The following is a 22,063-nucleotide window of genomic DNA, read 5'->3' as shown; positions in this document are numbered from 1 at the left end:
GCAGGAATTCCTTGTTTCCTTCCTCCTCATCTGTGAGGACTGCTTTGAAGTGCTCATTGTGGCTCTCCAGCAAACCTTCAAGAGGGAGAACAACTGAGAGAGAGGGAGGCTTATATTTTGGGCACCTCAGTATGTTGCTTTACCATAGTTTGTAGAGCATGAATGTGCTCAAGAGATACTGACAGAGCCCCTTGATTCTTCAAGAGGCCAGTGAGAGCAGGTAAGCAGATCTCAGAGCCTTGGAACCGTGTCCTCGGTTGTGCACAGTGTTTGGAGGATTGTTGCTGAGTGGTGAAGCAGCCCAGGCTTCTCTAGGAAATGCCGTGGCGGGGGGGGGGGGGGGGGCAGAAGTGAGAAGCTAGAAAAATAATAAACATCTTTACCATGTACAGACAGGCTCTTTGCAAAATCCTTGTCTCTAATTCTCTAAACCAGCTCCTGCGGGGTAATGGACTTGTCCCATTTTATGGAAAGAGAAACAGACTTAAGTCTGTTATTAGACGGTGTGCTGTCTTCAGAAACCTGGGCTCTTCGTGGCCAACCGATGAAGCAAAAGCGCTGAAAGGAAGAGTTTAGTATTTCTTATAAAAGCATATGTAGGGCAGCCCCGGTGGCCCAGCAGTTTAGCGCCTGCCTTCGGCTCAGTGCCTGATCCTGGAGACCCGGGATCGAGTCCCGCGTTGGGCTCCCTGCATGGAGCCTGCTTCTCCCTCTGCCTGTGTCTCTGCCTCTCTCTCTCTGTGTCTCTCATGAATAAATAAAATCTTTAAAAAAAAAAAAAAGCATATGTAAAGTATAAAAGGTCTATCCACGTGACAGTATGAATAAAAACATTTCTGAATTGTTTAAACATGGGTCTCAGGTTGTGATAAATTGGTAAGTTAATGAGTTTTTTGAGGAAATAACTTTAATGGACATAACCAGACTGCAAGAGATAGCTGGATCCTTTCCTGGTCCTTGAAGAGAGAGAGAACAGCGTTCTCCCTTCACAGCGGAGGAAACCCCACAGAACACTGCCTGACTCTCAGAGCCTCTCCTCGATCTGCATCTTTCTGTACTTCTCTGAAGCATTTGAAATGTGGACGGTCCCCAGTTCTTGAAACCTTTTTGTCCCTTGGCTTCCAAGATGTTTGATGCTCATTATTCCTTTTGTTCTTCTGTGCATTTTTTTGGTCTCCCTCTTATTTCTTTTCCTACAGGTAGGTATTCCCCAAGATTCCTCCCTTGGACTCTCTCACCTTTCTTGGGTACTTAAATTTTTGATTTTTTTTTTTTCCCAGTGAGGTATAACTTATAAGGTGGTTGATTTTGAAGCTTCTCTGTACAGTAATTCCCAAGTCTGCATCTCTGACCCTAATTTCTCAAATTGCAGACCTGCATTTGTTTTCCACTACCTTCCTGATGTGTCAACTTGGATTTTAAACATAAAGTCAAATTCATCTCTTCTCCCACACATGCCAGCTTCTCATTTATGACACTGATTTCCCCTGGGCACCCAGAGTCAAGCTTGTCTTTTTGATTTTGGGGCTTCTGAAGAAGTGCTGTTGAAGCAGGTACTATCGGTTCCGCCTCGGCAGCATCCTCACATCCCTGCTTTTCATTTCTTCTGCCAGCAGCTTGGTGCTTTTTACCTCCACGACTAGGGGAGCTTTTGAACTTGTTTCTCCTTCCCTTTCTGTTTCAGTCTGTCTTCTTATCCTTGACAAAATAACCCTCCTGATTACTCAGCACACACGCACATCTTAACCAATCAGCTGCACCCTACCACCTGCCCCAAACATACCAGGTTTTTCATCTTCCATGTATTTGCTCATTCTTGGCCTGATGTTCTCAGCTTAATCCACTGAAATCCTGTCTTCCCTTCAAAGCTGAGATTATCTTTTTTCTTTTTTATGACACTGATGCTTATTATGTCATTTATATCATAGTTGTATACTCATTTTTCCTAATTGACGATTGGCTACAGAATGGATCAGGACTGCCCTGCCTGTATCTGTAGCTCCTGTGTTGCCTTGGAGGTTGTTGCATTACTAGCTTGTCTGTGTATGGATGGGCCACTGGGTGGTGCCAGAGGCCTAGAATTTGGGTTAACAAGGGCAGCTAGAGTGCTGGCAGATCTTCTGCACAACATGAATAGAGATTAATTTTCCTGATCCAGAAGCGTTTATAGTTTCTTTCTGCTCCTCTGTCCAGTTTACCAGAGGAGACAGTGCAGTCTGTTCACCTCCTCTAAGTACTCAGTGGAGAGTGGCACAGAACTAAAGGCCTACCCGCCCTGTAAACATGTTGTATGTAGTATGAGTTTCAGTTTCCTTGGGGTTATTCTTTGAATTTCAGTGCCTAAGGCTCTCTGATTAATAAACACCATACTGAAAAAAAAAAATAAATAAATAAACACCATACTGTTGGGAGCGTGGTTGGCGGCGGGAGTCAGGAAAGTTGGCTAGAAGAACCGTTTATTGTGAAGTAGTGAAATAAGGTGAGGAGAATGAATTGAAAATGAGCCATTTCAGCTTGAAAACCACACTTGGGGTGGGAAAAGTAGGACTGGTCTATTCCAGATGGACCACAGAGCCCAGGGCAGAGAGGCAGATTTGTCCTGTGGATGAAGATTGGCCCTGAACAGCTGTCCTGTTATGGGTGTGTTGGGACATGTGTCCTCCCTAAAGGAGCCAGAGACTGTGTGGCTCTTGGATATCTGTTCTAATAATAATTGAAGTATTTTCTACCACCGTTTCTCAGTTTCAGAGGAGATTCTAAAACTTTGTCTACTTAAATATGGGTGTTGGTGTAGGGTAGTTGGGCACTTGAATTGCAGAGGGAGGCGCGCCAAACCAGACTGTTGGGCTTATATAAGTCACAGGGACTCTCAGGGTGGGGAGAGCTTGGGTCTTAGCAAAGGGATCGGGGATGGTAATGTTGTAGGTGTTGATGCTCCCATTGGGCCTGAGATGAACAAGAATTACCACACCCATTTTCTTAGACCCTAGACTCCAAAGGAATTAAAATGAAATTGAATTTGAGAGAAATTTAAAAAATAAAAAAAATTTTTAAAAAAGATTTTATTTATTAATTCATTCATGAGAGACAGAGAGAGGCAGAGACACAGGCAGAGGGAGAAGCAGGCTCCATGCAGGGAGCCCGACGTGGGACTCGATCCCCAAACTGGGATCACACCCTGGGCCCAAAGGCAGGCGCTCAACTGCTGAGCCACCCAAGGATCCTTAAAAAATAAAAATTAAAAAGCGTTAAGTAGGGACGCCTGGGTGGTTCAGCAGTTGACTGTCTACCCTTGGCTTAGGGCGTGATCCTGGTTCTGGGATCGAGTCCCACATTGGGCTTCCTATGGGGAGCCTGCTTCTCCCTCGGCCTGGGTCTCTGCCTGTGTCTCTGCCTCTCTCTCTGTGTTTCTCATGAATGAACAAATAAAATCTTTAAAAAGATAAAATAAAAAAATAAGTGTTAAGTGTACAAATCAACAGTACAACCACTGAAACTCTTTTAAACTGCTTGAAGCTACCGATACTTTTAGCTGTCTCCAAGACAGTGAGGTTGGAATCTTTTTATAAGTTTAGGATTCATCTTGTGTTTCATGGCGTTGCTGATAAATCATAGGTGCCTTCGGTCACAGCAAAACCCCTCCCATACCGGCTTTTTCAGATAAGGACTGATGTTTTGCTCTCACTTACTGTGGCATATTGACCATTTTAGCTAATTTCTATTAATAATCACAGTGTTGAGAATTGAGTGTTTTAAATTTTGTCCTCTATTTTTTTTTTTTTTTCCAGTAGGCTCTATGCTAGGCATGGAGCCCAGTACAGGGCTTGAACTCATGACCCTGAGATCAAGATCTGAGCAGAGATCCAAGAGTCGGATGCTTAACTGACTGGGCCACCCAGGCGCCCTGAGAATTTAGTATTTTTCACTTTAATTGTTGGTCTTTGTCACTTAGCACTTTCCCTGACTTTCTTCCCCTTACCTCCCTTCTCTTACTCCCTTTTATCGGCCACATTTCTTGAGGTATCATTTACATGTAAACATGTATGTAGTATGAATTTCAGTTTCAGTAAAATTTATGCCTTTTCTCAGTGACCCGTTTGGTGGATTCTGACAAACATGTAGTCCCATGACACTACGCTGGTCCAGGCATAGAACATTTCCATCACTTCCAGAAGTTTTCTTGTGCCTGTTCTTCCCTCACCCCCAGCAACCACTGTTTTGCTGTCTTTATAGTTTATATTTTTTTTAGCATGTCCCATGAATGGAATCCTATTATGTAGCTACTTGAGTCTTGCTACTTTGACTTAGTGTGACATATTTGCCACCTATCCACAGTGCTGTATCAGTAAGTCATTCCTTTTTATTGCTCAGTAGTATGCCAGTGTGCGGATGGACCACAACTTGTGTGTTATCCATGACCTGGCTGGAGGACATTTGGTTGTTCTCAGTTTTTGGTGGATCTAAATAAAGCCACTAAAAAAACATTCACCTGTAGGTGTCTGGATGGAGTACATACCCGAGTGGGGTTCCTGGGCTATATGGTAAGTTTGTGTTTGGCTTTATAAAAAAATTGCTGAACTGCTTTCCAAAGTGACTCTGCCGTTTTGCATTTCTCCCAGCAGTGTGTGGGACTTCAGTTGTTCCTCTCCTTGTTAGCACTCAATCAAGGAAGCTTATGTTATTATTTTAATAAATTTTAGCCATTCTAATAGGTATAGAGAGCTGTAGTATAGTTTTATTATATTTTATTATTATTTTAAAGATTTTATTTATTTATTCATGAGAGACACAGAGAGAGAGAGAGAGAGGCAGAGACACAGGCAGAGGGAGTAGCAGGCTCTTCGTCGAAGCCTGATGTGGGACTCGATCCCGGGACCATCACGCCCTGAGCCAAAGGCAGACGCTCAACCACTGAGCCACCCAGGCGTCCCTGTAGTGTAGTTTTAATTTGTATTTCCCTAAAGACTGATAATGTTGAGCATCTTTTCAGCTGATTGTTACTTAGCTGTGAGAAGTAGATTTTTGTCTGCTGCCCTCTATGAAATCTATTGCAGGTATTTTCTTCCAGTCCATAGCTTGTCTTTTCCTTTTCTTAGCGGCATCTCTCAAAGCATAAATTTTTATTTTGATATGTCCAGTTATTTAATTTTTTTCTTTCATAGTTTTTTTGTTTATTTTTTGAGTCCTGTCTTAAATATTTGCCTAACTTCTGTCCCAACATTATCTTCTTTGTTTTCTTCTGGAAGTTATATTGTTTGTGCTTTTACATTTTTTTAAGTTTTTTGTGTTTTTGTGTGTGGGTTTTTTTTTGCATTTGGATGTCCTGTTCTGGTGCACGTAGTCTCTTGCACAAATCTTTCATCAATATTAGGAAAAAAAAGAAAGCAGCCTCAGGGGTTTTAAACAAGAGATATTTGGTACCTCTTCCACAAAATATTTTTATACTCTGTATTAATTGTCCTTTTGCTTCGTTTTTAGTTAATAATTTGTCATATATTTGGTTAAGAATTTAAAGTCTTTTTATTAGCACAAGAGAAATCTAGGTCACTGGAATTTCTTGGGTAGAAATTAAAATGACACCTGGATCTTTTTTTCCCCCATCCCCCAATAGTTTACTCTTTAACCTTCAGTTTGGCAAGGGTTATGGTTATTTTTAGAGTGTAGGCAGTTGAGCTAATCTAATTAAACTCCCCCAGCTACCTGGGACAGTCAGCTCATCAGCTCTTCCAAGCTCACATTGGTTTGCTCTGGACTGGATTTTACATGGAAATTGGTCAAGGTAAAAGCAGTGGATTTGTTGGGAATATAGTGCATTAAAGAATGAAGAAGGTAATTTTTTTTTTTTTTTTTTTTGAAGAAGGTAATTTATGTTTAGGTCAGGTATGGTCCCTAACTTCTGATCGCAAAATAAGGTTATATTCTTTGGTAATGAAAGAGATTCTAGAGTGGCTCCTACCCTTTGAGACCTAGGGTACCGTCAAAGCATCCTAGCCTGCTTTAGTTTGGATACTTTAATTCCTGTCCCAGAGTTGAGATGGTTTTAAGTTTCTTCATTCTGATAGAAATGTGTATGATTAAAAATAACAGGTCATTTCCAAAGTGACTGTATTTTTTTTTTTTTTTTTTACTGTATTGTCATCATTTCTTGCCTTTTTAGAAAAGTGGCCCTTGGCATGGGGGAGGGTGTACCAAGGGGTATTGGAGATGGGCCAGTGATGTATAGAAAAAGCAAGTTGGGATTTCTATTTTTTTTCCTAGAAAAATTAAACTTAGTATTTGATGTGGTTTGATTAGTTGTGTATATGTACGTATACAAGTGTTGAGGATTTATGGTAAAAATTTTCACTGATGGGGTTTATAGTCAGTTTTGAGACCACTGCTCCAGAGTATCCTTCTGCACAATCTTTAACATAAAATTCTACTTATCTGTATCCTCTTTGGAATTATTAATACTATTTTACCCCCCAAAAAAAATGAAGTCTGAGAAGATTAAGTAGCTCATCCATGGTCAGAAAGGATGCTACTGGCTGAGATACTACAACCTTGGACTAATTTTCAATCTAGAACTAATTTTGCTAAACTCTGTGGCCCCTAAATTGTGACCTTTAGAAGCTATCTGCCTACCAACTCCGTGGTTAAACACAGTTGGCATAGGCATTTGCAGGCTTGTCCCTGCTTCTGAATTTAGTAATACATTTCTGTCAACTTCTCCCCAAAAGATCTCTTTTTGCAAGTACCTTAAGCCATTTTCCCCAAAAGGCAGATCTTTCAACCTCTCAATATGGGTTGAACCGTATGGCTCTGCTTTTCCCGCCTCAGGGCTAGGAGCTTTGGCTCCTCCTGGTCATGGAGGCTGGGAAAGCAAGTGTATTTCCTAGTGCCCGTATGCGTCTACAGCTCGGGCAGTCTGGGCTTCTGTAGGAATTGATGCAATTTGATTTTGAGAGAGGGTTTCTGGAGCCACTTTCTTCTTTAGAAGATGATAATGGTGGGGTGAAAAATATGGCTGGTATGGTTGCGAGTTTTGCTTCTGGAGGTGAGAACATCGAATCTCTTCTCAGTTGACCAGAACGTGTGCTTAATGACCCGAGTTTTTAATCTTTTTTTTTTTTTTTTTTTTTAAGATTTTACTTACTTACTTACTTACTTACTTATTTATTTATTTATTTATTTATTTATTTATTTATTTATTTATTTATTTATTTATTTATTTATGAAAGACACAGAGAGAGAGGCAGAGACACAGGCAGAGGGAGAAGCAGGCTCCATGCAGGGAGCCTCATGTGGGACTTGATCCCGTGTCTCCAGGATCATGCTCGAGCCAAAGGCAGACGCTTAACTGCTGAGCCACCCAGGCATCCCCCAAGTTTTTAATCTTAACAAGGTAGCACACTTGTTTTTCCCGCCTCAAAGGACTTTTTGCAGTTAATATAATTAACTTAAACCCTAGATGGGGAAGAAGATATTGCTGAGATTCTCAAGAATAAATACAGGGACTACCAATGGGAAAAGGCCAGTGCTGTGTGAGGAATGCTGTACAAAAATACCTCCTTGGAGTAGGAGGAGGAAAACAGCCTACTCTGCAAACCGTTCTTCGCTGTTGTTTTTGACGTGGCTTCACAAATCTGTGCTTTGTTGGCGTTGTCTCCCAGCACCCTTCCAGGTCCTTCCTTGGACTCGGCCTCAGCCTGCCCGTGCATTATTTCCACTCCCCCGCCCTGGCCTGCCAAGCAAGCTTTGGGCAGCTGTCTCCTGGCAGGGGACAGTTTTTGAAGCAACTTGGATTTCTGTAGAGGAGAGTAGGGGGTCAGGATAAGGATGAGGCTGCTTCTGGGATAATTGTTATGTGAATGAAAGGGCTGTTGAAAGATTAGAAGCCAGTGTGCCTGGGTACGAGGACTGGAGTCATAATCATACTTTGTCTTTGACCAGTGCCTTTTGTCTAGGCACTGAAAGGGCTTAACAAAATTCTGGTCTGAATAATATTATTCTTTGCTCTTTGGAATTTGCTCGAGGTGGGAGTGAGGCCCTGTAAAAATAATGAATGTGTTAACAGTGGTATGAAAGGAGAAAAGCTAGGTACCCAGATTGCCAGATAGGACTTTTCTAAACAGATCTGGTGAAAGTTGGTGGAATTGGGTAGAAGAACATTTGCCGTTTTTAAAGTGGACTGAGATAGTTTAATGGAAATGTGGCCTTTACAAGCTTCTTCCCCAGCTGACTTAGTTGTAAAAGGAAAAAAAGAAATCTTTTAGGTTCTTTCTTGGGGAGAGGGTGCTCCTGAATTCTAATTTGGCTCTGTTGCTTATAATTCTTCATTAATATCTGTGCCTGTGAGCTTGAAGCTTGGCATCTGAGTGAACCTAAAGCCCAGGCTCTCACCCCAACAGCTTGGTCTCTTCTGTCTCTGTTGATTTGTGTGTAATGTGATATTCAGAGTCTGGCCCCCTTGTTCATGTTACGAAGACAAGTCTTTCATAGAATTTATGGGTGATCCATCTGACTAAATTTGCAACAGAAGATTCTTGCCTAGAGGGCAAGGCTGAAGGTAGCTTTCTAGGTTATGGTCCTCTGTGTGCAGTACCTGTCACTGGGTATGTGCTGGCACAGGTGGTATCTCAGTTCCTTCTTTCTCATCTCAGAAATCACTGCCAGCTACTCAGTAAAGAGATGGCAGTTGAGGGACCCCCTGGTGGCTCAGCAGTTTAGCGCCTGCCTTTGGCCCAGGACGCAATCCTGGAGTCCCAGGATCGAGTCCCGAATTGGGCTCCCTGCATGGAGCCTGCTTCTCCCTCTGCCTGTGTCTCTGCCCTCCACCCCCCCTCCCCCCGTGTCTCTCATGAATGGATGAATAAAATCTTTAAAAAAAAAAAAGAGAGATGGCAGTTGACCTCTCAAAGATATGTTCTGTTATGAAATTTAGACATGGGGGATGGGGCCCTGGTATGATTGTCAGGAGCTAATGAGCCCTGTTGAGCACACACTCAAAAAAATCTTCTTTTTCTTTTTAATTTTTTAAAGCAATCTCTACACTCAATGTGGGGCTCGAACTTATAGCCCTGAGAGCAAGAATCACGTGCTCCACTAACTGAGCCAGCCAGGCGCCCCTCAGAAAAATCATTCTTATGAAAATGACAAAGGCTGTGTGCATGGTTAAATGTCCTGGCTCTTTTATCTTCTCTTCTAGATTATTTCGTAATTATTTCATTTTCTTCCTCTCCTAAATGCAGGCTGGCCACAATAAACATCATTCAAGATGTCCAGCAAAGGGAGCAGCGCAGATGGCAAAACAGACTTAGCCAATGGTAAGGAGCTACCTGAGGTTCTCTTCCTTCCCCAAAGAAAGTGGAGACCTGGATTTTAGCGGAGGAAATCTTTCCTAAGAGTGGACCCTTCCTGTGTTTTATGTGTAGGACACTATGCAGGAGACACCTTGGACTATCCGGTACTTTTGTTCGTTCAACTTCTCATTGTTTCCAGAAGATCAGTAATAGAGCTGTGCCATTAGGAGGAGTTCAGGTAGTTTGGAATTCTGAAAAGTGGTAAGAGTGGATGAAACCTAGGAAAGAAAGATCAGTTGGTGGTGGAAATAAGGGAGTTGTGGGAAGGTGAGGTTCCCCAGTTGTGATAAGAGGTCTCTTTCTACAGCAGGTCCTAGTTTGGTAGAGACAGCAGACAAGAGATGAAGTTACAGCCCACACTGACTGGAGTGAGGGCTGGCCTGCATTCTTTGTGGGGTCTGGCTGGGTGTGAACTCACTGGGTCCAGGGCCCGTTTGAAGGTTTTGGTAATGGTTTATTTGATCAGTGCTTCAACCCTGGGCCAGCTTCTAAACTAGAGACATGTCCTTCAAATGGATATAATTGGACAGCATAGAGTTCAGCATTCCTCAGCACATTGCAGGTCAGGATTATAGGCTCAATTCTAGTTGATGTGATTGTAGAGCAACGACATTGAGTAAGGGAAAGTGAGATTTTTCAACAACCTGGTTTATTGCCCCTGTGTTCTCTTAGCAGTGCTGTTCGTTCATCTCTGTAAAAGAAAGTGATTGAGATTCTTCACTGGGTTCATTTGAGAAACTCAGGTTTGAGGTATATAATTGATTTGGAATTTGGCCATTAGCCAGATCAGGCATTAGCAGACTGTGGCCTGCAGGCCAGATCCAGCCACCCACTGTTTTTGTAAAGTTTATTGGAGCACAGTCATGCCTTATTCACATGGTGCTTATGGATGCTTTTGTGCTCTAACAGTGGAGCTGAGTACTTGTGACAGATCCATATGGCCTGTGAAGGCCCTCTACAGAAAAAAATTGCCAACCTCTGGATCTTGGTCATTGACTGTTAGGGTCCTGTTGCTGAGCTTGTAATTTGCTGGCCCTTACATTAATGCGGTAGGGCCTCCAAGTCGTCTTGATTGGCTAATCATAACTTTAACAAGAAATGCTGGGAGCTTTGGTGTTTCAGTTTTCCTCATCTGCAGAAGTGAAATGTGTGGTGTTTTATCCTTTCTCACCACTCCCAGTTTCAAAGCCAATTGTATTTGAGAAACCACAACTACTAATCTTTCTCAGTATTCACAGCAGTCTCAGCAAGTGTGGTTCCTAGGGGCGAATTGCTGCACTTTCCCCCTTTTTCTTCCAGTTCCTACACCCGTTTGTTTTCATGCTGGGATCTTAGTTGTGGTGCTTTCTGAAAAGAGCTGTTTATGAGTCTCCCAACCTTCAGTCACCACTTCAACCAATGCGTTTGTATTGTTCATCAGTTTTCTGTGTCGGGTTTTGCCTGAGAGTTTGTCGTGCGGAGGTTCCATTGCTGCAAAGATCTTTGGAAATTACTGCTCTACTCCAGGTGACTAAGTTGTCAGGCGCTACTTGGAATCCTTTCAGCATCCTTGTGGGGTTGGATAGCTCCTACCAGAGTTTCACATAGCTGGTCTGCTGTTGCTAACAGCCTTTACTTCTGGCAAGGTAAAGTCTGTCATCAGGAAAGGAGACTGTGAACGGTACTTAAAGTCCTCATTCCTGCCTTCCTTCCTTCATACCTTGGCTTCAGTGTGGAAGTTATGGTCATATTGGCCAGAGTGCTCTTTTTTTTTTTTTTTTTTAGATTTTTTTTTCTTTCTTTTTTTTAGATTTTTAAAAATTTATTCATGAGAGACATAGAGAGGCAGAGGGAGAAGCAGGCTCCATGCAGGGAGCCCAATGTGGGACTCTATCCTGAGTCTCCAGGAACACACCCTGGGCTGAAGGCAGGTGCTAAACTTCTGAGCCACCAGGGCTGCCTCAGAGTGCTCATTGAAATATGATTTGCCTGTTGCTAGGTAGGCGAATGCAGTGTCTAATTGTCAGGGATGAGAGTGCTCAAAGTGACTCCGTTCTGTTACAACCACCAACATGGCAGACTTAGAATATGGTGAACTTTCTTTCTCAGATACCACTCACGAAGCCCTGCTTTTCGTCAATTTTGCATATGCTTCCTTTTTTTTTTTTTTTTTAAGATTTTATTTATTCATGAGAGACAGAGAGAGAGAGGCAGACACAGGCAGAGCAAGAAGCAGGCTCCATGCAGGGAGCCTGACGTGAGATTCGATCCCCGGTCTCCAGGATCACACCCTGGGCTGAAGGCGGCGCTAAACCACTGAGCCACCCGGGCTGCCCTTGCATATGCATCCTAATAAAACTCTACCTGGATAAAAAAAAGTTCCAAAAAAAAAAAGACTGTAACTAAAAGTCCTATTAACATTATTAAATTAATAGAAATCAGAATACATCTATTCGTAAAAAGTTAACCCATTCTAATGGTCAGAATCCCCACGTGTCCCTTCTACTTCTTCCTGGATTGCTATTGGATTTTAGGACCTCAAGAAATTAGGATTTAGAAAGTAGGAGGTAGTGGTGCTTTCTTTAAGTAGGAAATCTTTCAACTCCACACCCATTGTCAGAGTGATTTTAATCCGCTATCTTGTATCCTCTAAGAAGATGACTATACCAGCTCTTCCTGGGGATGGCTATTCTTTTTGTCTTTTTTTTAATTTTATTTTATGATAGTCACAGAGAGAGAGAGAGAGAGAGAGAGAGAGGCAGAGACACAGGAGGAGGGAGAAGCAGGCTCCATGTACCGGGAGCCCGACGTGGGATTCGATCCCGGGTCTCCAGGATCACGCTCTGGGCCAAAGGCAGGCGCCAAACCGCTGCGCCACCCAGGGATCCCTTCTTTTTGTCTTATATTCAGTTTAATTCTTTGCTGTGGCTGCTGGATGTGTGTCCAGCAGAACTGAGCTTCAGGTGGTTGTATAGGATGTACTTCCACACAGCTGCCCATGCTTTGCAAGATAGACTCTTAGGCTGTCCTACAGTTCTTCACTTATAGTGAAATACCTTTGTTTGCATGTGGCTTTGGTCTTAATCTTTTCAGTTTTTTGTCCTTTCTCAGATTCCTGCCCAGAAGTTAGTTTTTATAAGCATTTGAAAAAAACACCTTAACCAGAGTTGGTTTCTGGGTCTTTTGATGTGATGATTTCTGGGACTAAGGAGGGGCTATGCTTCTGATCACTATCCCATTTCCTTATTTTCCCCCCTCACCCACTCATTCCTCACTAACCTGCAGGAAGCCTGTCTAGCAGTCCAGAGGAGATGTCTGGCGCTGAGGAGGGGAGGGAGACATCCTCAGGCATTGAAGTGGAAGCCTCGGACCTGAGCTTGAGCTTGACTGGGGATGATGGTGGCCCCAATCGCACCAGCACAGGAAGTCGGGGTACAGATACAGAGAGCTCAGGTGAAGACAAGGACTCTGACAGCATGGAGGACACTGGCCATTACTCCATCAATGATGAAAACCAAGTCCATGACCGCTCAGAGGAAGAAGAAGAAGAAGAGGAGGAGGAGGAAGAGCATCCTCGGCGCCGTGTCCAGCGGAAGCGGGCCAACCGTGACCAGGACTCGTCAGATGATGAGCGGGCCCTGGAGGACTGGGTGTCTTCAGAGACATCCGCCCTGCCCCGACCTCGCTGGCAAGCCCTTCCTGCCCTGCGGGAGCGGGAGCTGGGTTCCAGTGCCCGTTTTGTATATGAGGCTTGTGGAGCAAGAGTCTTTGTGCAGCGTTTCCGCCTACAGCATGGGCTTGAGGGCCATACTGGTTGTGTCAACACCCTGCACTTTAACCAGCGCGGCACCTGGCTGGCCAGTGGCAGCGATGACCTGAAAGTGGTGGTTTGGGACTGGGTGCGGCGGCAGCCAGTACTGGACTTTGAGAGCGGCCACAAAAGCAATGTCTTCCAGGTGAGGCAGGGGAGCAGAACAGCAGTAGAGAAAGTCAGGCAGGAGTTAGAAAAGCCTGAGGTGCCTAGAGTGGGAGCTGATAGTGAGATGTGGTAGGAATTAAGGCAGCAGGATTCAGTCCTCGCGTGCTCCCACGATGACTTAGAGGGGTTAAATGCACTAAGCGACCAATGACAACCTTTTATTTTTCCTAAGCATAGAGGTGTTTGGAAGTCATCAGGAAGGTACTAAGTGTGCCCTAGTAGAAGGCATGCAGAGTAAGAACAGAGGCTCTTGAACCAGACTGGGTTTAATTCCTGGTCCTGCACCTATTAGCTTCATGATCTTGGGCAAGTTATTTAATGTCTGTCTTTGGTTTACTTATCTGTAGTGTAGAGCTAGTAACACAGAAGACCATGAGGGTTAATAATGATAGAGGTTAAGCAGTGTAAAACCATGCCTGGTGCTTTCTGAACATCTGATGAGTATTAGCATTATTGTTCTGTTTCTTCATCAGCCCTCTCCATCATCTTGGTACTAGCACTGATTCCTAGGCATAATCTCTTCCCCAGTATCCTCTCTGTTTTCCTTTGTCATTGTAGCAAATTTGTTTGCTTTCTGAATTAAGATAGATTTTCCTCCTTTTTTCCTTACATTTTCCCCTAGTAGGCATAGTCCTAGTTCACCTGAGCGCTTTATCCTATACCAGGTCCTTGCAGTGTCAACTGAGATACTCTTCTATCAGAAGGTTTTCTTCCCTCTTCTTTAACTCTTAGAAGAAATTGGACTTGAGCCAACAGTAAGACTAGGAGAGCTAAGTTTCCAGCTGTTGTGCAACCAAGGGGATAGATTGGGGTTGTTATTACAGTCTTTCCCTCTCAAATTCACCTCCTCAATTTCTTTCGTATATCCCTTTTTTTCATGAACATCCCAGGCCAAGTTCCTTCCTAACAGTGGTGATTCCACCCTGGCCATGTGTGCCCGTGATGGGCAGGTGCGGGTAGCAGAGCTATCTGCTACACAGTGTTGCAAGAATACGAAGCGTGTGGCCCAACACAAGGGAGCGTCCCACAAGGTAAGTAAGCTTTGCTCCCACAGTTGTGCAGTCCAGCTGCTCAGGCATCTCAGCCAGGACCTTCCTAGATCTCTGCCTATGTGTGTCCTGTCATGATCACCTGCTTCACTTCTTCCAGTCCTAAAATTTGTAGATAAGAAAGGAGAAGTAACAACCACCCTAAACTTCTTGGAAGTATTTGAAAGCTCTCTAGATCTTGCGTGTACAGTATTCAATTAATTATGCCTAACCCCTAAGCTGACCAATGGTCGGTTTGGAAGTCCTTGAGGTCTCCTTTGCCTTCCTCTTAAATTTACTTTGCTTGTATCTAGAACACCTTAATAGCTCCAAGGTCCTGGTGGTTGGCTCCTCACATGTGAGAGCTCCAACTTTTCTCCTAGGTCTCAGGGCACAGACAGCACTATTTCTGGAAGCCCTATTTAGGACTGGGAATATAGGACAGACAGTCATAGGGGCATGGGTGAGGAGCTGAGGGCTGCCTTGTCTCAGAGTGGTCATGCTGTAGAGGCGGGTGGCCCTCTCTTAGAAACTCTAAGCTAATATATAGGTGGACCTGGAATATCCTTTTCTAGTCCAGATGGCTCAGAAAATAAGAAAGTTACCTATTTCTTTGATTTTTAAGCCTACTACCTTCAACCCATTAGTTAACTAATTTTACAACTAAGATGTAGGGAGTAAAAAACTTGGGCATCATTTCTCTCCCTGAGAGTGGAATTGATTTTATTTGAGAATAACCCTCTTTGGGATCCCTGGGTGGTGCAGCGGTTTAGTGCCTGCCTTTGGCCCAGGGCGCGATCCTGGAGACCCGGGATCGAATCCCACGTCGGGCTCCCGGTGCATGGAGCCTGCTTCTCCCTCTGCCTATGTCTCTGCCTCTCTCTTTGTGTGACTATCATAAATAAATAAAAAAATTAAAAAAAAAAAAAAAAAGAATAACCCTTTTTAATGGTTGAAGTTTTTCTTTGGTATCACTATTCAGATCCCTTGGGGACTTAGTTGAAATAAGAAAACTCTTGTCCTTTTGACTTGTATAGAATAAAACAAGCTATAACTAATTCACATAGAACAAGAGTGAATGGGTTTCTTAGTTCCTTTCCTGGGGTTTTACAACAGAAAAGCTAGACATGTCTCTTAGTTGAGATACTAAAAATGCAATCCTTCCTAAAGATAACAGAATGAACTAGATGGCTTCTGACTCTGATCTGTAGAAACCTTTCTTTTTCTCCCTCAGTTGGCCCTGGAACCGGACTCTCCCTGTACGTTTCTGTCCGCAGGTGAAGATGCAGTTGTCTTCACCATTGACCTCAGACAAGACCGGCCAGCTTCGTAAGTATAGCGATAATGTTTTTACAGAACTGGACCTCTTGGCCTTGAAAATACCCCACGTGTCCTAGGTAATACCCACCTCTCTGGTCAATCCAAAGAGTCCCTCTGTGCCTGTGCTAAGAAACAGATTGAAGTTCAGGGCACTTCCTCCCTTTGTTGTTTGCCTGCTTCTCAGCAGTACCGTACTATTCAGTCCACCTTCATGTCTAAAACAAGATACGGTTCTCTTATATGTGGGCTTTAATAACTACTTGTTGATCTCCTCTCTGTCCGCTTGGGTGCCACTCAGCTCACCCATAGGAAGCATCTACAGAGCAGCTTAGGTCCTGTGTAGTTTTCAGTTCAATTATATATAGAAATATGAAAATAAGTGATAAATCGTACACTAAAATATTAGTAGCTGTAATAGAGTTCTGTTGTATCACAGCTCATTTCTACATGAATTTGAGGCTCATGGTTAAATGACATCCCTCATCAGCTGTGTGATGTCATAGAAAGAACAGAGCTCTTGTTTGGCTCTGGACGGACCTAGGTCAGATTGCAACTCAGGCACTGCTATCTAACCATTCCGAACCTCTGTTTCTCCAGCTTTACTTTGGGCATAACCCATCTCTCCTTCTCTCCCTAGGCTCTGAGGGGGTCATTGATAAATGTGATTGATGGTCCAGCATAGTGTCTGGCACCATGTTTGGAACTGATTATATTATGGCTACTAATTAGTTTTTAAAATTTTAATTGTTCTTATAATAAATATATCTTATTTTTAAAATTCAAATAATAAAGTATATGGACAAAATGTAAATGCTCCTTCAGGCACACCTCCCCTCCCTGACTTTTCTAGCTATTGGTAGCTGCTGCTAAAAATTTTGGAATACCTTTCCAGTCCTATTTGTATATTTTTATGGATCTTAACATATATTCATATATACACTTTTCCCTATAAATGGGATAAATATATGTATGTATAAACATACATAATGTAAGTTTCTGCAGTTTGCTTTCTTCGTTGAATTGTGTTTTGGAAATCTTTATGCATCAGACCATAAAGGTCTTCTTAACCATTACATTACAGCATTGGTGTAATACAGTTTATTTTATTGCTGCCTTGTTGATGAATTATCTAGATAATTTATGGTCTTGTTAATCTTAAAATTATAAGAAATCTTGTATGTCAATACCAATATTAAGTAAGGGATGTCATTGATTTACATAGAATACAAGTAGAATATAAACTAATTTAGGGAATATAATCTCAAACTTGGTTGATATTAGATTTTTTCTTTTTTTTTTTTTTTAAAGATTTTATTTATTTGAGAGAGCGCAAGCAGGGGGAGTGGCTGCCAGAGGGAGAAGGAGAAGCAGACTCCCCACTGAGCAGGGAGCCCAATGTGGGGCTCAATCCTGGGACTCTGAGATCATGACCTGAGCCGAAGGCAGATGCTTAACTGAGTCACCCAGGCACCCCTTCTTTATTTTATTATTATTATTATTTTTTTTTTTATTTATTTATGATAGTCACACACACACACACACAGAGAGAGAGAGAGAGAGAGAGGCAGAGACATAGGCAGAGGGAGAAGCAGGCTCCATGCACCGGGAGCCCGACGTGGGACTCGATCCCGGGTCTCCAGGATTGCGCCCTGGGCCAAAGGCAGGCGCTAAACCGCTGTGCCACCCAGGGATCCCCCCCTTCTTTATTTTTTTAAGTAAGCTCTACACCCCACCATGGAGCTAGAACTCAGAATCCTGATATTAAGAGTTGCATGCTCTACCAACAGAGTCAGCCAGGCGCCCAGACTTTTATTTTTAGAGAGATAATTATAGAAAAGGTTGTTTAGAAAGTGGAACAATTAATTAATTGGTTAATTAATTTAGAAAGAGATGGGAGGGACAGAGGGAGGGAGCATCTTAAGCAGGCTCTGTGCTGAAGTTGGAGCCCAACATGGGGCTTGATCTTAACAACCCTGAGATCATGAACTAAGCCGAAAGCAAGAATCAGATGCTTAACCAGCTGAGTCACCCAGTCACCCTAGAAAGTGGAAGAATTTAAAAAATGTTTTAGGCTTGTGGAAAGGATGTTCAGGTTACTTATATAAACCTTCAAGAGAACGAAGTTTGGGAAATTATGGCTTTTACTGGAAAGCGAACAGGACTAATTGACAAGGAATCCATCTGCCTTCTGGTACTAGCCCACAGTTCTTTAGTTGTGAGGAGATCATTGGATTTCTCAGTCTACATGTTTGTTGTTTTCTTATTTTATTCTTTAAAGATTTTATTCATGAGAGATGCAGAAAGAGAGGCAGAGACATAGGCAGAAGGAGAAGCAGGCTTCTCGCAGGGAGCTGGCTGGGGGACTTGATACCCTGACCCAGGATCAGGCCCTGAGCCAAAGGCAGATGCTTCCCTGCTGAGCAACCCAGTTCTCCCTCATTATTTCATTCTAAAGTTGCAGAGGTAGGGGAAGGACAAAGATGTAACAAATGAGCTGAGTTTGTTTGATCCGCTTTGGTAGAGGTGTGAGGCAGACTGGGAGCTTATCCTGTGTGTCAGGTCATAGGAAAACCACCATTAGGCCACAAGGAGTGGGCGGGCGGGGGGAGACCACATAATGGGCAGAACAGATGACTTTGGCAGATTATTGAATTTGGAATGAAATGACGTAAGCAGTGGTTCTGCATGCAAGCACTGATAGATGGATAGAAATTCAAAGAGGAAACTTTCCTAGGAAGCCCAGATTCTAGATTTGGGGAATAAGAGACTGAATTTTCAGAAAGTTTTTGCTTTATGGGTTGAAGAAATACAGAAAGCCTGACCGAAGTGGGAAACTGAATGTGAAGGTCATGCTGGAAGATCCAAGCTCTCCTAATGTGTTGAGTTGGTGTGTGAACATCCACCTACATCAAGAGGCATTTGTATGTGGAATTGTTTTTTTTTTTTTTTTTTTTTTTTTTAAGGGGAACTTTTGTGTATTTATGATAGCTAAGTTTCTGGAAGCTGGTCAGGTTGGCTGACATCTTAGGAAGAGTTGGATTTGGAGCTGTGGGTGGGATATTCCATTAACCAGTAGAGGCCAGTTTGAAATATTCTTCAAAGGAATTCTTTGGTCTGATCTGTAATTATTTTTCCTTTTCGTTGGAACATACCTGTTTACTAAAAAAATTGCAAATTTTAAAGCAAAATTTGATAAATTTGTTTCTGATGCTGTCATGTGCTCCCTCCTTCTGATGTGAAAAAAAATTTTTTTTCTCCTACTGCCATGATTGATCATTTTTACAGCACCTCTGCCAGTTCCCCATAGAGCCCAAGGTACTCTGCCTTTACCCACTAGGTGAGAGAATTCTTCATTACAGATGAATAAATTGAAGCAGTAGAAAGATTGAGCTCGTTGTCAGGATTACAGGACAGTGGAGCCCTGTTACATAATCTCCCATTAGTTTCTTTTGTCTCCACATGGTCACCTTTGTATTTATCTGACTCTCTTCTTCTGAAAGTCCAAATTGCTGAGAAAATGAAATAATCCTGTGAAAAGCAGATACTGCTGTCTAAAACCCGATTAGAGATGCCTCTTCTCCATTGCTAGTTTTGTTCCTTAAACTCACTTTGGGTATATTTTTTATCTTGTATTCTTGAGGTTTGTGTATGTGTTTGTTTTCCCTAAAAACATTCATTTTTAATAATCTCCATGCACTCCATGCAGTTTTTCAGTGAAAAACTACAGAGATTTTAGAATCAAGTAAAATCTCTCCACTTGGCTTAGAGCACTTCTAGGCTGGAGGGACTTTGACCATGCAGAGAGGATGCTAAAATAATTTCTTTACAAAGACACTCGTTGTCATGGTTATATTTCTTTCAGTTTCCATAACAACAGAATGAGCAAAACCTTAGAATTAAAAATGAAAGCTAGAACCCAGCCCTTCTCTGTCTTTCCTTTCTTGTAAATTTACTAATCTTTGTGATATATTTGACTGGCTGGACACTTAGATTTGGGAAGAGCATTCATAGTGCCACCCTTAAACTGGGTCAGATTATGGCTATTCAGCCAGAATATTCTGGCTCAAACTCTAAAATTGTGTAGAGTTTTCCTCAGGACCCCAGTGCCCTCCTAAGGATCACCCTTTTTTTGTAGTACAACCAGAAGAGTAATTTAGAGATTATTTCCCAGCTTTAGAAATAGGTGTCTTCATAAGAATCTCCTCTCCTAACTTGCTTCAGATAAAGGAAGAATACTGCTTTCCTTTGGACTGTCCCTGTGTTAGAAAGCTGTGGCTTGTCATTTTTCGGTATGCATTTTTAGAGCTGGGTTGTAAGTGACACTTCTTGTGGAATCTGGGAGGTAGATTCTAACCTTAAGATCTTTTCTGGCCACTGCTTTTATGATTCATCCTCCTCTTACTCCCTGCTCCCAGCTGATTGGGAGGATGTATTTATATAGGATGGGAAGATGTGGGTGGTATCGTCTGTTTAATGATTGGTTATCATCATGTTGGACTCCAGCTAAACTGACAGCACCTGAGGAACAGTACTTTTATATACCTTTAATTTACACGTCTTGAGGAACACCAGAAAATGACTTCACTACATGTTTGTTTTTCCCTCCCCAAGGTAACATTTATTAAATACATGTGGAGATGATTTTTGTTTTTTCTTGTCCCAGTGTTCAGAACAAACAAAGCCACTTTTTTCTTTCTTTCTCAGTGAGATTCTGGTTTCTTACCAGCTGTGTCTGCATTACTCTCTCTGCTCTCTCTTGCCGTGGCCATCTGGGTCTTTTAGAGAATATAACTTTTACACTTTTCTACTCTCAAAGGAAACTGGTGGTGACAAAAGAAAAGGAGAAGAAAGTGGGGCTGTATACGATCTATGTGAATCCTGCCAATACCCACCAGTTTGCAGTGGGTGGACGAGATCAGTTTGTAAGGTGAGTCTGGCTCTTTCGTGTCTTTGAGACTGATGCATCAGGTACCACCAGGTATCCCTTGTGGGATGGTGTGAAAGACCTAGGAATCTATTAACAACAATCTTGGATTTTTTACCATCTTCCAGAGAGTTTAGGCTCCTTCTGAGGCATTCTGTTCCCTGATGTAACAATCCCTGACAGATGGCTTAACATATTAGAGGGTTTGTCAAGTTTTAAAGAAGTTCGATGAATTGACCAAGGTTCCCACATAGCAGCTAAGACATAAATCCAGGTTTACTAGTAAGTGCTGTATTAGTCAATATTTTCCACCATTTTTCATATATAAATTAATGTGTACTAGAAATTCTGAGTGCTGGTTTGAGATACAGAAATGATTCGAGTGGGAGTACTGAGTGAGAACTCAGGGTTTTTGACTCCCACTGTCATGAGCCAGTTTTCTTTCTGCGTAGTGATATCTTTGTTACTATGAATGCTTGTTGTAACACTGGCTGTTGAGGCAGATCTCAAGGAAAATGAGAGTTCATAGGTTCATTCCCCATGTGTACTACTTAGTTTCCTTCTGGCCCTTAGCCTTAAACTGTATCCCTTCCCTACCCAGCTGGCCTGTTTGAGCTGTATTGCTGTGGTTATCTGTCCCCCTTCACTGAAGGATCATCAGTTTGAAAAAGAGGAGGGAGAGGATCACTAGAAAAATGAGTTTTTTGCTTTCCTGATGGTGGGTGGAAAGCATTATCTTTTAAAATGAGAGCACATTTTTATAACTATATTTTGAAATTAATTTCACTGTTAAGTATCATGAGATAGAGTAAGTTTTTAGAAATATATGAGAGATGACCTTCCCTTGTTCAAGAATCTTGCCACAAGAGAGAGACAACTCTGTGCCTCTCTACTTCCTGTTTCCCTTGCTTTCCAGATTTCTTTCCTTTATTCATCAATATTAGATATGTCATAGTAGGTTTTTTAAGTAAGAAGCTGTTGATCAAAAAGAGTTGTAGTTGTCAGGTGCTGCTTCCTCCAAATAGAGCATTTACTGAAATTCCTAGTTTGGATTTCCTGTTTAGAGCTCTGGATTGCTTGAAAAGTCTGTATCTATAGATAATTCAACCATTAGGTCCTTAATGTTTGGAGGAGACTAGAGTAGTTGACTCCATGGAGAACTGCAGTTGATAATGTCTTAATCCAAAACTGATACATTCCAGGGTTAGAAGAACCGTAAGCTGGAAATCCGTTTGTACATTTTAGCACAAGGAGAAATACTTAGATGTTCTGTCTCTTATCAGCTCAACATCCTCTGTCCCTTTGTACATTGCAGATTTTCAGCAGATACAAACTATTTATTTGGCAGAAGCATGTATAGATTCTGAGGCACACTGACCCTGTGTGGGCAGGTGGCCTTGTAGCACCCCAGCTCTTCTCTGACATTAGGGTCATTCCTGCTTTCTCTGGCATCTCTTCAGTTCAGCCAGTTATTTGGGATTTCCCCTTTCTG

General features: G+C 42.4%; 1 protein-coding gene across 5 annotated transcripts in view; it reads left to right on the top strand.

Moving 5' to 3' along the window:
- DCAF8 (DDB1 and CUL4 associated factor 8) overlaps positions 1–22,063 on the top strand; it is a 42,068-nt gene that overhangs the window by 5,201 nt on the left and 14,804 nt on the right. For 4 of the 5 annotated variants that reach the window (XM_077887217.1, XM_077887216.1, XM_077887215.1 and 1 more), the window contains 5 exons: positions 9,231–9,305; positions 12,606–13,276; positions 14,190–14,330; positions 15,562–15,656; positions 20,464–20,574. In XM_077887217.1, coding sequence (XP_077743343.1) covers positions 9,257–9,305; positions 12,606–13,276; positions 14,190–14,330; positions 15,562–15,656; positions 20,464–20,574 — 1,067 coding nt within the window. In that variant the 5' untranslated portion in view covers positions 9,231–9,256. The remainder of the gene's footprint in view (positions 1–9,230; positions 9,306–12,605; positions 13,277–14,189; positions 14,331–15,561; positions 15,657–20,463; positions 20,575–22,063) is intronic. The other variant, XM_077887219.1, reaches the window with a different exon arrangement.

This window comes from Canis aureus, chromosome 38 (assembly GCF_053574225.1).
Source record: "Canis aureus isolate CA01 chromosome 38, VMU_Caureus_v.1.0, whole genome shotgun sequence".
NCBI classification, from domain to species: Eukaryota; Metazoa; Chordata; class Mammalia; order Carnivora; family Canidae; genus Canis; species Canis aureus.
This window is presented reverse-complemented; position numbering and strand designations above follow the sequence as displayed.